Source organism: Podarcis erhardii (genome assembly GCF_964252035.2).
Source record: "Podarcis erhardii genome assembly, chromosome: 3".
Taxonomy (NCBI): Eukaryota; Metazoa; Chordata; class Lepidosauria; order Squamata; family Lacertidae; genus Podarcis; species Podarcis erhardii.
In genome coordinates this window covers 89,301,211-89,315,564 of record NC_138507.1, presented here as the reverse complement: position 1 = coordinate 89,315,564, position 14,354 = coordinate 89,301,211, and the positions used below count along the sequence as shown (strand labels likewise).

The 14,354-nt window shown below is 47.1% G+C and overlaps 2 protein-coding genes and 1 long non-coding RNA gene across 10 annotated transcripts in view; 1 reads left to right on the top strand and 2 right to left on the bottom strand.

Moving 5' to 3' along the window:
* SLC4A1AP (solute carrier family 4 member 1 adaptor protein) overlaps nt 1-1,341 on the bottom strand; it is a gene marked incomplete at its 5' end in the record, with an annotated part of 22,849 nt that extends 21,508 nt beyond the window's left edge. For all 3 annotated transcript variants that reach the window (XM_081854166.1, XM_081854168.1, XM_081854167.1), the window contains one exon: nt 739-1,341. In XM_081854166.1, coding sequence (XP_081710292.1) covers nt 739-1,341 — 603 coding nt within the window. The remainder of the gene's footprint in view (nt 1-738) is intronic.
* Nucleotides 1-14,354, bottom strand: part of LOC309337628 — a 262,717-nt gene that overhangs the window by 23,144 nt on the left and 225,219 nt on the right. The gene's annotated exons all lie outside the window — the stretch shown is intronic.
* SUPT7L (SPT7 like, STAGA complex subunit gamma) lies at nt 781-14,354 on the top strand. 6 transcript variants are annotated; one of them, XM_081854199.1, is made up of 5 exons: nt 781-805; nt 5,244-5,762; nt 9,951-10,275; nt 12,146-12,383; nt 13,829-14,354. In XM_081854199.1, the coding sequence occupies exons 2-5, from the start codon at nt 5,350-5,352 to the stop codon at nt 14,089-14,091; spliced, it is 1,239 nt and encodes a 412-aa protein (XP_081710325.1). In that variant the 5' UTR covers nt 781-805; nt 5,244-5,349; the 3' UTR covers nt 14,092-14,354. The 6 variants fall into 6 exon arrangements, with proteins under 6 accessions (XP_081710325.1, XP_081710320.1, XP_081710322.1 ...); XM_081854194.1 differs by lacking the exon at nt 781-805 and adding an exon at nt 869-993; XM_081854196.1 differs by lacking the exon at nt 781-805 and adding an exon at nt 1,030-1,158.

The following is a 14,354-nucleotide window of genomic DNA, read 5'->3' as shown; positions in this document are numbered from 1 at the left end:
AGCAAATACATTTGATCTAGAGAGACACTCCTATTTTCTGTGTTAGATGATCAGAGAACTCTCTTGTTATATCCAGCCTTCAATAATTCTGCTTGCCATAGCAAGCTGAGGCAGTGTGTGTGTTACTTGTCCATGTCTGAAGGTGCTCCACCAGTCATTCTTTCCCTTGAGAAGGACGACGACAGGCAAGAATTAGGTGTTGGATGCCCTGCTTGAAGGTGCTCACAGACTTTCCCTTATGAAAGGCTGTCCAGGCAGTGGCAGACTCAGTTGGTAGAGCATGGGTCTCTTAATCTCAGGGTTGTGGGTAAGTGCCCCATGTTGGGCAAAAGATGGGGTTGGACTAGATGACCCTTGTGGGCTCTTCCAGCTCTACGATTCTTCCTGAATGCAGTCAGGACTTCTGGGTAAAAGTGTGTAGGATTGCACTGCAGACACCTCCTTGGCCAGTACAGAAACTAACACCACAGCCTGCACCCAAAGGTACAGGTGGGCGTAGAAAGCCTTCTTGGTAGTGGCCCCGCTTTGTGGAATGCCCTCCCATCAGATGCCAAGGAAATACTTATCGGACTTTTAAAGACATCTGAAGGCAGCCCTGTTTAGGGAAGTTTTTCATGTTTGATGTTTTATTGTTATTTTTAATATTTTGATGGAAGCCGCCCAGAGTGGCTGGGGAAACCAGGCGGAGTACAAATAATGAATTATTCTTATAAATTATCAGGATTACCCTCTCCTTACCTGCAAGACGAAGAGGCGGCTGCTGCCCCCGAAGCGCAGGACGTGGCCCACCCGAACCCGGCAGTAGGTGCGGGGCGGGATCCGAGCTTTGTTGAGGAAGGTGCCGTGCGCGCTGTCTAGGTCGTAGACGTAGAGCCCGGGCTCGGGGCCCTGCTCTTCCCCTTCCTCCCCGACCTGGCCTCGCTCCTCCTCCTCCTCCTCCCCGGCGGGCGGCGGGCGGCGCTGGAGCACGGCGTGGTGGCGGGACACACACGGGTGAGCCAGGGAGAGGTCGCAGCCCGGCGCGCGGCCCACCAGCAGCCAGCTGCGGCCTGCCAAGCGGACGCTTTCCAGCACGGAGCCGCCTTTCACCACCTCCAGGCTGTAGCCGGACGAGGCCTCCTCTTCCTTGGCAGGGCATCCTCCCCACGGAGGCTCCTGGTACTGCGGGAGGTCGGGAGGGGGGCAAGGGCGAGGCGCGGGGCCTCGCGGGGGCTTGGCAACCGCTGCTTTCTTGGGGTCTTCTGCCCCAGTTGGAGGCGGCGGCGGCGGAGGCGGCGGCGGCAGAGTCGGCTTCTTGAAATCCCCCATTCCTTCGCAGCCCTCCTTCGCGGGATCCGCCATTTTAGCGCGTCCGGTTCTCAAACCGTCCCCCCGCGGAAACCACCGCCCTGGCGCTTTGGTTCCGGGAAGGGAGTCACTGTCTTCGAGGGCTCGGCCTTTGTACGCGCCCTCCGGCGGGGGTAAGTGGGTCCCGAGTTTGCATGTTCGCGCGTGTGCCTGCGCGCGCGCTCTGCTACCTAAAGGCTGGAAAGCCATGTGGCAATTTTGTTATTGCAAGCGAGGGGGAGAGAAGGATGGAGGGTCGGAAGCGATATGCCTCTGGATGCCAGCTGCTGGGAGAGAGCTCCGCCGCCGCCGCCGCCGCTTCACCCTTGTGGACTACCCTCGGGGGCATCCAGCTCGCCGCTGGCCTTTGACTTGATTCAACAGGGCTCCTTACTGCTCTTGCGGAGGGCTCTAGGTGGTGGGCATCCCGGTCAAAGCCGTTTCCTTGCATAGCAGGGGTCAGACTAGATGGCCCCTCCGTTAGGACCGTTTCCAACTCTGCAGTTCTATGATTTGGAGGGTGGTCATCCGAGAGACTGAGAAGGGGGCAGAAGGCTTTCCTGACTGCCTTTGAAAGACCGACCGACCGTCCATGTCCGCCTCGCGCTCTCTCTCTCTCTCTCTGTGTGTGTACAGGAAACCTGTGCACCCTTTACCTGAGTGGAAATTTATTGGGCACGCTCAAACGACCTCTCCTTTTCACCTGGAGTAACTCCCACCACGGGGCAGGGTTGCTTCACTTTGCACGTGTTGTTCATTTTGTTTGAACCCTCAACGTTCTTGCAGCCTGCCTCTATACTAGAAAGTCAGCCCACTTTCCCTCTGAGCCTCCTTTAGTATGTGTTGTTCAGCTGTCCCTAAAATGAGGACACGACTTATGCAATATAGGGACACGGTGAATACTTGAAGTGTGCAGATACCTACTTACCGGCTCTCATATTTGAAGCAGTTCTTAAAACGACTTGCCTTTAGCACATATGTATCTGAATAAAGAAGCACCCTGCACAGCAACATTTTCAAATGTAAATGTGTCAGTGAGGAGAATCTGTGCCCCCACCTACTCTTTTTGTCTGGTGTTCCCCAAGCAAACAATCTAAACCAGGGGTCCCCACCATTTTGGGGCCTGGGGACACATTTGGAAATCTAAGAAATGGCAATGAGCATGTTATAAGAGTTTAAGGTCTCAAATATATAAATTAAATGTACAAGGCAAACACGTACATAAATATATAAACCACATGTCTGAAACAGTACAGGAAGACAGTCCTGAAACCATTTTGACTTTCTCCAAACTGACCAAATGTTTCCCTGCAAGGAGGGAGGAAATGGGAAAACATCCCCATTGTCTCTGTGCTCACAAATCCTGCCTTAAGGGCACATTAAAGATATTAATAGGGTGAGACTGTGACCTGGACTCAGGAATGAAGTATTTATCATCACAAAAGAATGGCTAGGATGCCCAGGTAATCCAATCAGTGACCATTAACAGGTTTCCTGCCAGACAGGATTCTGCTCTAGACCACCCCCCCATGTATTTCTGCTGGGGACCACCTCTTTCTGTGATGTATGCATGATGTTTTGGGGGTGGTCTTGGGCTACAGGCTGGCACTTTCAAAAGTCTATATAAGGGCTTGCACACCATTGTTCTAGGTTCCTCCTCCCTGCATCTGGTGAGTGAGGACCCTGTTGCAACAGTTTAATAAAGATCAGGCTTACTAGTTGCTTTGCTTCTCAACATTCTCTGGTTGGCTTCTGTTATTTACTCCTACCAATAGAGAACCCACTTAAGGACTCCATACGGGCTCTTGGAAAAGGGGAAAAGGGCAGCTTTTGTTTACATCAAGCACAATGAAATGTCAGTTTCACAGGGGGGGAAAGTGATGCTCAAAAATGCATCCAACTCCCCCCCCCCCCCCAAAAAAAAACACCTTGGCAAAACACACATTCCAAACCAATGAAACATAGAAATAGCGTCCTCTCAGCTATTTAGCATGGCTTTAGCAGTGGCTGCATTGACTAGCAGATGCTTGTGAGCATTTATTAAAGCTAGGAACATAGGAAGCTGGCTTATGCCGAGTCTGACTACTGGTCCAGCCAACTCAGTATTGTATTGGCTTTGGTTTTTCAGGGTTTCCGGCAGGAGTCTCCCTTAGCCCTATTTGGATATGCAGGAGATTGAAGTTTGCTTTGATGGAATTGAATCAATAGAATCCTGCAGTTATCCACAAAAACTACTTGCAAATCTTGAGACAACCCTTAGAAGTTACTTCTGCCTTGTTTGAGCTGTTTGATACCAACCTCTGTATGATAGCATAACGGTGAAATCCTATGCCTTGTAATTCAGATGTAAGTCCTACTGTATTCCATTGGGGCTTACATGCAGGGAAGTGTGCACAGCATTGAGCTGGAAGGCGTTTTGCAATGTGTTTGGCCAGGAAACCACAGGGTATGGCAAAAAAAAAAAAACCTGTAAGGGGAATTGGCAAAGGGACTCAGTAACTACACCCAAGGAATGATTTACGCACAATCAAATTCCTCTTCTGTTCTTTTCTGCCTTAACCTAAATAACAGAAGCTGTTTGTGGGACTTAATCTTGGAGCTGTCTTGAATTGAATAGTTTACATAGAGCGTGAATAAATTGAAATCTACTGTCATATCAATTGTTTTGAGACTTTTTTTTAGTCTGTGAGCCATGGATGGTGTAACCTGAATCCAATTTGCACTCTGTTGAGAAACAAGAGATTTGCAGTATTTAATTTGCACAATAGATTTGGAAGCTGCTGAGTCTGTAATCCTCTTCCCCCCCCCCCTCCTCTCCATCTTGCAAGCACCTCAGTGTCTTGGGGAAACTCAGCTCAGCATTTTGGACAATGGGGGGAAATCCCACTTCCAAGCTTTTAGCCTGCCACCCCTTCCCCCAATCCCATGCTTTTAACAGGCATATGTTAGGATTTTACTTAACTGATGCTGGTTAGTGTGATTAGTATAAATCACATGAGATGTCTGAGAAGAGTGTGGGAATGGAAGACTGTCTTATCTCTTCTGTCTGAGAGTGTTATTGGACTGTACTTTCGCTTTTGCTGATTGCTTTCTGTTTTCTGCCAGAGTTTGGAGGGCACAGACGTGATTATGGACTCTGTATATATTGTGAATAAAACGGAGTTTAGATCTACGAATGTCTCTATCTTCTTGCTGCGTGATGCCAGAAGACTTGGGTGCACTTTTCATAAGAGAAGTGTTTCAGATGGGCACTTTGGAGTGAAGAGACATGCCATTCCAGAAACGTGCCTATTGGGAGACTCTCAGAGGTACTGGGGGTCTGCCGGCCCCCCCCGGAGCATTTTCCCAATTTCTGCAGTCATTTGATAGCTATTTTGTTTCAGGGCCAAACCAGATTTGATGGGTGAGCTACATTTGTTCTCTTGTCTACTTTGCATATCTCATGAAGCAATGAGTGTATGGTTTTACTGTCAAAATAGGTGGGTGGAGGAAGCCATGGTGTCTAAAACAGCAGTGTGTAGAGAGGGTTTAGGCTTCTTACCCAAAACCTTCTTAATGTTAAAAGCAGGCACCCCATTAGAGGGGGCCCCCCGCTGGAGTTTTAAATGTGACCAGAGTCATGGCTTTTTCAGTTATGGTTTGGTTCTCATACAATATCACACTAGTATTGGGGAGCCTGAGCTCATCCCAGCCTTTTCCACCAACTCCGTCTCTAGCGCTAATTGGAATCTATAGATCCTCTGTAAGGCCACCTTCACAGCAATTTCTGTTTTTCTAGGGTATGTATATAACTTCCTAAAGAGGATGTTGCTCAGCTTCTGATGAAGGCTGCATTATTACTCAGTTGAGCTTTTGGATGGTGAAGGAGAACTTTTGATGACACACCTTTGGATTTTTCTTCCTGTCTTTCGAACCAGGTTAAAATGCCCACCCTGTTTCTGCAAAGGACCTGCTGAGTAGCTGCTCTTCCGGTGAGAGTCCCTTAAGTGATCTCAACAGCTTTCGTGCTAACAAGCAAGCAAGATGCTGCGCTACTGGGGCGAGATCCCCGTCTCGTCCAGCCAAGCCAACCGCAGCTCCTTTGATTTGCTCCAGCGAGAGTTCCGCACTGTGGAGGTCCAGGATCCCCTGCTGCACCAGCCTTCTGCCAACAAGCCCAAGCCCACCACCATGCTGGACATCCCCTCGGAGCCATGCAGCCTCACCATTCACACCATCCAGCTGATGCAGCACAACCGACGGCTGCGCAGCCTCATTGCCCTGGCTCAGAGTCAGAGCCAGCAGCAAGCGGAGGGCATCAAGATGGAAGAAAGCGAGCCTTTGCCCACCTGCCCTGGCTCCCCACCTCTCCCTGATGACTTGCTTCCTCTCGACAGCAAGATTCCCAAGATGCCGTTTCAGTTGCGGCACAGCGATCCAGAAAGCGACTTTTACAGGTGTGTGATGTGGGGTCTTTTGGGGGCTGGTGGTTGGCCATGTGAGCTTTGGCTTTGAGCCACACAAATGTGAGGTTTTTTTTTCTTGTTACTGTGTTCTACACTGCTCAATATTTTTTTCTTTTAAACTGCTGAGTGAGCCCTCTGTTTAGTGGAATAGGCCCTTGGTGTTTCCACATTTTAAACCAGGAATGGCCAACCTGTGACTCTTTAGATGTTGTCAGAGCCTAGCTCCCATCATGCACACATGCCAATGGTTATGGGTAATGGGCATTGCAGCTAAAAAATATATGGAACGCGACAGCTTTCCCATCGTGGTTTAAACAATTAACAGTAATCCTGGGCATTTATTCAGAAGTATCTAGCCTTAGTTATTTTCTGTATGGGCAATCAAGGGTTGGGTTAAGATTTTCTGCCAAGGGTTCCATTCCTACCTAGAGCCTCAGGGCCTCAGATATGGAGGTGGTTAGTTATATCCTGTGACCACCCCTCCCGTTTTGCACGTGATAGCCGCCTGCCCCTGAACTGCTGTGCCCTGACCCGCCCCTATTTGAGGCCATCTTGGCAATCTGCATATGCAGCGTTCAGGAAGGCAGTTAAACTTTTGCTTGGAAATCAGGCTTTGGAACCCTCATGGTTATTTGGACTCTCACGAGTTCTGTTGTTTTCTAGTGCCTCTGTGTGTTTTCTTTTTTACTGTATGCTCCTCTGAGCTCCTTAGGGAGGAGTAGCAGCCTATGAATGACTTTAAATGAAGAAACAAGCAGGACTCCAGGACTGCTACACCCCATGTGAAGGAAAGGGTAGTTGGCTGGGTGTCTGGGGGTGAGGTGGGGGAACAGGCAGGAGGAGTACAACTACTTTGTCTTCAGATTTCACCATCCCTGTCTGGTGATGGAGCTGCAGATTGGCAATGCTAAAGGCAAGGCTTGTTGACCACTTGCTCATAGGGGCTGTCAATTTTACACTAGTGCTGATGGTTAAGGTCCAGCTGACAACTGCTGCTGTTTTACACTGGCAGGCCAAGGAAGGGAGGCACAACGCAGAGAAGAATTCAGGCGTTATTAGGAGGGAATTTGGCACAGCTGAGCCAACATCAGAAAAGGGAAATAAGGAAAAAGCTCCCCATCTTTTTGAATCATTGGAGGTCACCCGTCACCACCAGGATCAGTAACTAATTCAATCTTGCTTTAAATCCACAAACATCCACCTTTTATTTTACCTGGAAGGACACTTTGGTCATATAACAGAATTCTGCAGTAATTCACTGGTTAGAAAATGCAGCTCAGCAGTGTAATGTTTCATAAAATTGAAGCAATTGCAAGAAGGCAACCTTTGCCTTCTAAAGTTGAGCATTCTACTCATCTTTGGAAAGGCCTATCACTTCAGCCCATTATTTTATGTGCGTCAACCTCCACCGCTTCCAGATGCACCAAATTCTTTTACCTTGACATGCTGGTTAAACAGGAAATGGGCCACAGGATCTCTCTACTTAGAAAAGGGAAGGCCTTGCCTCATGTTAAATAACGCTTCTCATCACTTCAGCTGGGGGCATTTGACAGATAGCCTGCCTGTCATGTTCAGCGATCGAAACAGAAAATGACCCAGTTTATGATGCCTGAAACTTCATTAACCTGAACTCTGATTTATAAGGCTTGGCAGATTTGTCACTGTACTCTATTGAGGGGGGTAGTCTATACATCTTAGAACCAGATGAGAATGAGAAGATGGCGGAATTCCATTATCCAGTAATGTCCCCAGCCAGCCAAAACTTGATCAGCGATAGAGCACATGCTTTACATGGAATTCAAATGGCAAAACCGTAAAATACAGTGTATGAAATAAGAGAAGCAAAAGCTATACAGTGGTACCTCGGGTTAAGTACTTAATTCGTTCCGGAGGTACGTTCTTAACCTGAAACTGTTCTTAACCTGAAGCACCACTTTAGCTAATGGGGCCTGCTGCTGCCGCCGCGCCACCGGAGCACGATTTCTGTTCTCATCCTGAAGCAAAGTTCTTAACCCGAGGTATTATTTCTGGGTTAGCAGAGTCTGTAACCTGAAGCATATGTAACCCGAGGTACCATTGTACTATAAAAATATGAATATGGACATGTTGCAGACCACCTGAATGAAGCTCACGGACCACTGGTGGTCCATGGACCACAGTTTGGGAGCCCCCTGGTCTACCCAGACTTTGCAGTGGCTCTCCAGGGTCTCGGGCGGGATTCTTTGCCAGCCTTACCTGGAGATGCCGGGGATTGAACTTTGGACCTTCTGCATGTAAAGGAGATGCTCTACCACTGAGCTACAGCACTCCCCCAATATACTGATGTGGGATGGTACAGTTCAGTTGGCAGAACAAGGGGGATCCAGTCCATGCCAATCATATACCATCTTCCCCAAGCCCTTGCTGCAGATACTGTGTCCCGTAGTAAGAACTGGAGGGTTGGCGTGGTGGCAGGCCTGATCTGGAATTATGGGCTGTGTGCCCAATTACCCAGCCCCATTGTTTTTTGAAATTGGCTATTTCAGGAGCATGGAATGCAGCTCCCATCAGCACACTTCCTGTCCCCCATAATGGGTAGGCCCTGCCATGAACTCCAGTATGTCATGTGTTAGTGCCAGACCTGGATGATGCCCAACTCATTTCAGATCATGAGTTTGCATGGTACAGAATTTTTAAAAAAAATACTTGAGTAGGTAATAGTCTGTACCCGACTTCAGCCAGGCAGGAAGGCTTCCTCGGCCACGCCATAAATGTCAAAAAATCCGGACCTGGCGTCATAATCATTAGCAACACTAGTGTGGAAACATGGAGGAATGCATAAATACTGGGCCAGATTGAAGGTTATTGTGTTGATATGCAAAGCTCTGAGCAACTTGGGTCCAGGATACCTTAAGGACCACATGAGCCCTTACATCCCACCTCGATCGCTGAGATCATCCAGAGGAGTGCTGTTAGTTGTCCCATGTGTTACAGAGGTCCAGCTGGTCTCCACTAGAAGCCAGGTATTTAGTGTTGCCGGTTCCATGCTGTGGTTCAGTCTTCCTGCAGAGATTTGGCAGGTATCCTCACTTCTGACTTTCAGACGTCTCTTTGAAGATTTTTTAGAAAAAAATCCCGACTGGCCTTTGCTGGTGTTTAAATGGATGAACCAGCCACTTTAAGGATTGCATGTATTGTTTTGATGGTGTTTAAGGCTTTACTGCTTTGCATTGCCCTGCTGTTTTATGATATAGCAGTATAGAAATACTTCTATAAATAGATAAAATAAATAAATAGTTAAGATACTAGAGCTGAAAGTCTAAAATGGGTTTGGTCTAGAAATACTTCAGATTAAGTTGGGGGGACCAACTGGCCTTCTAACAGCATTTGTTTCTGGCTTCCCAAGACCACTGTTATTTTGGGTAGCAGTTGCTAATAATAATAATAATAATAATAATAATAATAATAATAATAAGCAGACACTGTTCAAACTTCTGCCCATCCCAACACTCTACTGGGGATGCAGATCATCCCATCCCTAGTCATAAAATTGATCACTTGATGAACTGGGTGTGTTTTCATGGTGGCTTGTTTTTGTGTGTGTGTGTGTGTGTTTCTCTGTATCCTGTGTGTGCTTGGTGCGTGTTGTCTGTGGGTGTGTGATTGCATGTAAGAGTGTGGGGTGGCTGTGGCACTCCTGTCAAACAGCTCATGGGTGAATGCAGCCCTTGCCCCCAAAACATTTAGTCATCCATGGATTAAAATGTCACAAAGAATTCAGCTCTAGATTCTTAAGCTGTGTAGACCCCCTTAAAAAGTAGGGTGTTTTGAACCTCACTGTAATTAATATGAATGTGTCGCCATGAGGTAAAGTTGCAGGAGTTACATATCGTACCTCAAAGCAAACACTTTACTTTGAACTCGTGAGAAATTGGCAGCCGTGTTCTCTTTTTTATACACACACACACACACACACACACACACACACACACACATATATATATATTTACTTCAAAGAATCTAACTTTGAAGTAGCACCAAACCATTTTTCTCAGGGGAGTAAAGTTTCCTTTGTCTTATGCCAGCCATCTCAAGCTAGCTAGAACTTTAAGCATGCTTGAAATTTTTGTCCCAGGCGACGCTAGCCAGAAGAGCCCCATTTTCACCAAGTCTTTTGGGTGCTGCCTTGTCTGCTTTCAGAGGCAAAGGAGAGCCAGTGATGGAGCTGAGTTGGACCTCTTGCCGCCAGCTTCTCTACCAGTCCATTGCCACCATTTTGGCCCACGCGGGCTTCGAGTGTGCCAACGAGAGTGTCTTGGAAACCTTAACAGACATCGCCCATGAATACTGCCTGAAGTTCACTAAGCTCCTGCGCTTTGCTGTGGACCGAGAAGCCCGGCTTGGGCAGAGCCCTTTCCCAGATGTCATGGAGCAGGTCTTCCACGAAGTGGGCATTGGCAGTGTGCTCTCTCTGCAGAAGTTCTGGCAACACCGGATCAAGGATTATCATAGCTATATGCTGCAGGTGAGAAGAGAAGGAAGCAGTATGCTCACAGCAAGGCAAGAGAGCTAATTCCCATGGTTCTCATAGTACAGGGAAATCGTGAATGTGTTTTCTCTATCGATAAAGGCGAAGTTGTTCCTTGCTCCGGGAGCTTGGGGGATAGATTGCACTGCACACCTGCAAGAATTGCTCTCTGTTGGGGAAAATGTCTAGCCTGGAGGGGCTTCCCATTGCTTTATCTCAAATGGGTACGTTCCTGCAGATTGCAATATATCTGTTTGCAGAGATTCCTGGAGTTCTCCTAAAGAGGTGTAGATTTATGAAGCCAATGGGAGAGTGAAAATAACAGCTGCTTGAAAGCTGCTTCTTATAATTCTCCAGGGTTACAGGAGTCATGGCAATATTGCTAATAATAATAATAATAATAATAATAATAATAATAATAATAATTTTATTATTTATATGCTGCCCATCTGGCTGGGTTGCCCCAGCCACGCTGTGCGGCTCCCAACAAAATATTAAGAATACAAACAACCTCAACCATTAAAAACTTCCCTATACAGGGCTGCCTTCAGATGTCTTCTAAAAGTCAAATAGTTTATCTGTTTGACATCTGATGGGAGGGCGTTCCATGGGGCGGGCACCATTACCGAGTAAGCCCTCTGCCTGGTTTCCTGTAGCATCACGTCTCACAGTGAGGAAACCTCCAGAAGGTCCTCAGAGCTGGACCTTGGTGTCTGGGCTGGATGATGGAGGTAGAGACGCTCCTTCAAGTATACAGGGCCAAGGCTCCTTCCTCACTGTAAGAACCTCAAGGTCACAGTTTTGGAGCTCCTTACCATTCCAGTCAGCACCAGTGAACCTCTGGTGTGACCTTGGTGTTATTATATTACTGGTAAACGGTAAAGCTAAAGGACCCCTGGACGGTTAAGTCCAGTCAAAGGTGACTATGGGGTTGCGGCGCTCATCTCACTTTCAGGTCAAGGGAGCCGGTGTTTGTCCACAGACAGCTTTCCGGGTCATGTGGCCAGCATGACTAAACTGCTTCTGGGGTAATGGAACACCGTGACAGAAACCAGAACGCACAGAAACACCGTTTACCTTCCCACCGCAGTGGTACCTATTTATCTACTTGTACTGGTATGCTTTCGAACTGCTAGGTTAGCAGGAGCTGGGACAGAGCAATGGGAGCTCACTCCCTCATGGTGATTCGAACCACTGACCTTCCGATCAGCAAGCCCAAGAGACTCAGTGGTTTAGACCACAGCGCTACCAGAGTGGAAGATAGCTATTCTTCACATGTTCTTTTCTACTGAGATAATGCTGGGACACAGACTTAAGACATTTGCCTTGCCTCTCAGATGTGATTCCTGCAAGGGTATTCCTCAAAGAATTTTGGGATCTGATTGTTTTTAAGGGGCTGAGTGTTCTTCAGAGACCTACTCACAGGGCAACAATTTTCAGAATAGTTTAACAGTCAATCCTTTTCCCCAGGGAAGCCTGGGTATTTTAGGTCTCAGACAGGAATAGGGGTCTCCGAGCAACTCAGCACCCTTAACAAACCACAGTTCTGTGGATTTTTTGAGGGAAGTTATGACTATTAAAAGTGGCATGTGGCATGAGGCATGAGCCTGCTTTGAATGTATAGTGTAGATGCAGCCAAACACGCCTCCCGACTCTGCACAATCCAAGCCAGTCAGGCAGAAGCGTAGATGGAGGCAAGCCCATGCTGGGAGAAAGATGGCGGCCTTCACCATAGCCCAGCCCAGGCTCCATCTTCCATCATAGACAACTTGCCTTGGTAGGGGTGAGCTGGTCATGAAGGAGATGGATGCCAAGCCCCTCTGTCACAAACCACACCTCCTTATCTCTGCCATGTGGTTACCAACAGGTAAGCAAGCAACTTTCTGAAGAGTATGAGAAGCTTGTGAACCCTGAGAAGGCAGCAGAAGACATGAAACCTGTGAAGATCAAAGAGGAGCCAGTTAGTGACATCACGTTTCCCATGAGTGAGGAGCTGGAGGGGGATTTGGCATCTGGGGACCAGTCTTTGCCTGTGGGAGTGCTTGGAGCTCAGAGTGAGCGCTTCTCAGCTAACCTGGAAGCAGAAGTGTCTCCGCAGACCTCAGGTACATAGTTCCTTTGCGTGGTAGACCCTTGACTCATAAAAGAGGAAACCGAGATGCTTTTCAGTGCTGTGTTGATCTTTGTTTTGAAATGGAAAATGCTACAAAGTGTGGCTCATTTGAAGGCAGTGCCTTTGTAATAGTGCTAGTAGAAGGGAGATACTTGGATATTAGTTTAGAAGTTCCATCATTTTTCACATTTTTGGTTGTCTATTGAGCCTCTTGATTTTTAAAAAGTGGTGAATAAAGCTAGGGGGGAAATGTTGCTACAATCAAGGGAACTGTTGGTGATGAACTGGACCCTACCCTTCTGCCTTCAAATTTGCAATAAAATTTAGTAAAGTTCCTAGCAGTAGTTAAAATAAAGTTTGAAAATGGAATGTTAATCCATTCTAAAGGCTAAGCAAACAAAGGGCAATAGTCTTTATAATTTTTCATCTTTGATGGTTGTAAAGCCTACTTAATTTCATTGGTGTGAATCCATTGTGCCATGCAATTAAGAAACCCAATTAAACCCACTCAAAACATTTCATGTCTTTTCTCCTATTAACTTTAATCTTAGCTGCATATGTAGCTAAAGGAGTCTAGATATCCCGCTCTGTTTTAACCGGGCTTTGAAAACACAAGTCTGTTTGTTCTGCTGGGGCTCATTGCTCTTGTGTATGGCCTCTGAAATGTGAAATGTAGCGAGGGATCCCTAAGTCATTTGGGGATGCAAATGATTCCACTGAAAAGTTCAACGTTAGTGCTTTACTGCTTGAGGGAAGAGGCTAACATTCTATAAGTATACAAAATGCCTTGTGATTCTCTGATGGTGGATTGTTGCTTATAATGAAAAATGCCATTGTTCTGCTCTTTCCATGACAAGCTCTGTAGGCTGTTCACCAAGTTGCTGAAGAGTGTCCCACCAGGCATCCAGTGGGTACTGTTGCCGAGCACATTAAAGCTACACTGTCTTAGGATGATAAAATGGCTTTTTAACACATTGTCCTTTGTTGTTGGACGTTTCCTTGTCTCCAGGATTAGCAGTCCAGTCTCCATTGAGTACATTGGTTCAGCACAGTTCATTCTTCTCTTTACTTAGTTCACTTTCTCCTCAAAATTCACCAAAACTTCTGAAACCTTCCATATATACTAGCCCTGGGGAACTGATGACCCTCCAGAGGTTGTGGGGCTTCAACTCCCACCGGCCTCAGCCAGCATGGCCAATGGAAGATGGGATTTGCAGTCCAACCACACGTTGCCTAATCCTGATATAAAAATAAGACTTCATGAGTTAAGTGTCAGCAGTTTTTATATGCCAACTCTCTATTCCTTAACATGTTATTTATGCAGACTAGCTAGTCTACCTGGTCTCTTGTTTTCATCATATCTATGTTTTGTATCTTTTGCTCATCTGATGAGTAAAGTCTCTCTCTTTCTCTACCCCGCCCCCAACTGCCTTTTAGGTGGCGAAGTGAACACTTCCCCTCTCTGGAACCTTCCGGTGAAAATAGAGCCACAAGAGAGTGAGGAAGGCCACGTCCATGGGCACCATGGGGTCCTGGGCAGTGACGTGTTTGAGGAGCCCATGTCAGGCATGAGTGAAGCTGGCATGCCACAGAGCCCAGACGGTTCTGAAAGCAGCTATGCTTCTCCTTCCCCTGACAGCCTGATGGGATCATCACCGGTCTTTAACCAACGCAGCAAGAAAAAGATGAAGAAGATGTGAATTTTCGCTTGAAAGCGATGGCAGCACAACCTGCTGAATCAGAACCAGGAGCCACATAGGACTCTGAGCAGCCTCAGCCTGAACTCAATTGTGGTATCATTGGATGGTTTGGCAGAAGAAGGTTGGATGGCAGATGCGGAGAACAGGGCAGCTGGTTTTTTTATCGTGTCAGTACAATAACATTTGGTTCATTCCATAGTGAATTCTAATGGAATCGAGCTAGTGTCTTTTAAAAACAAAACAAAATAAAACAAAGCAAGACA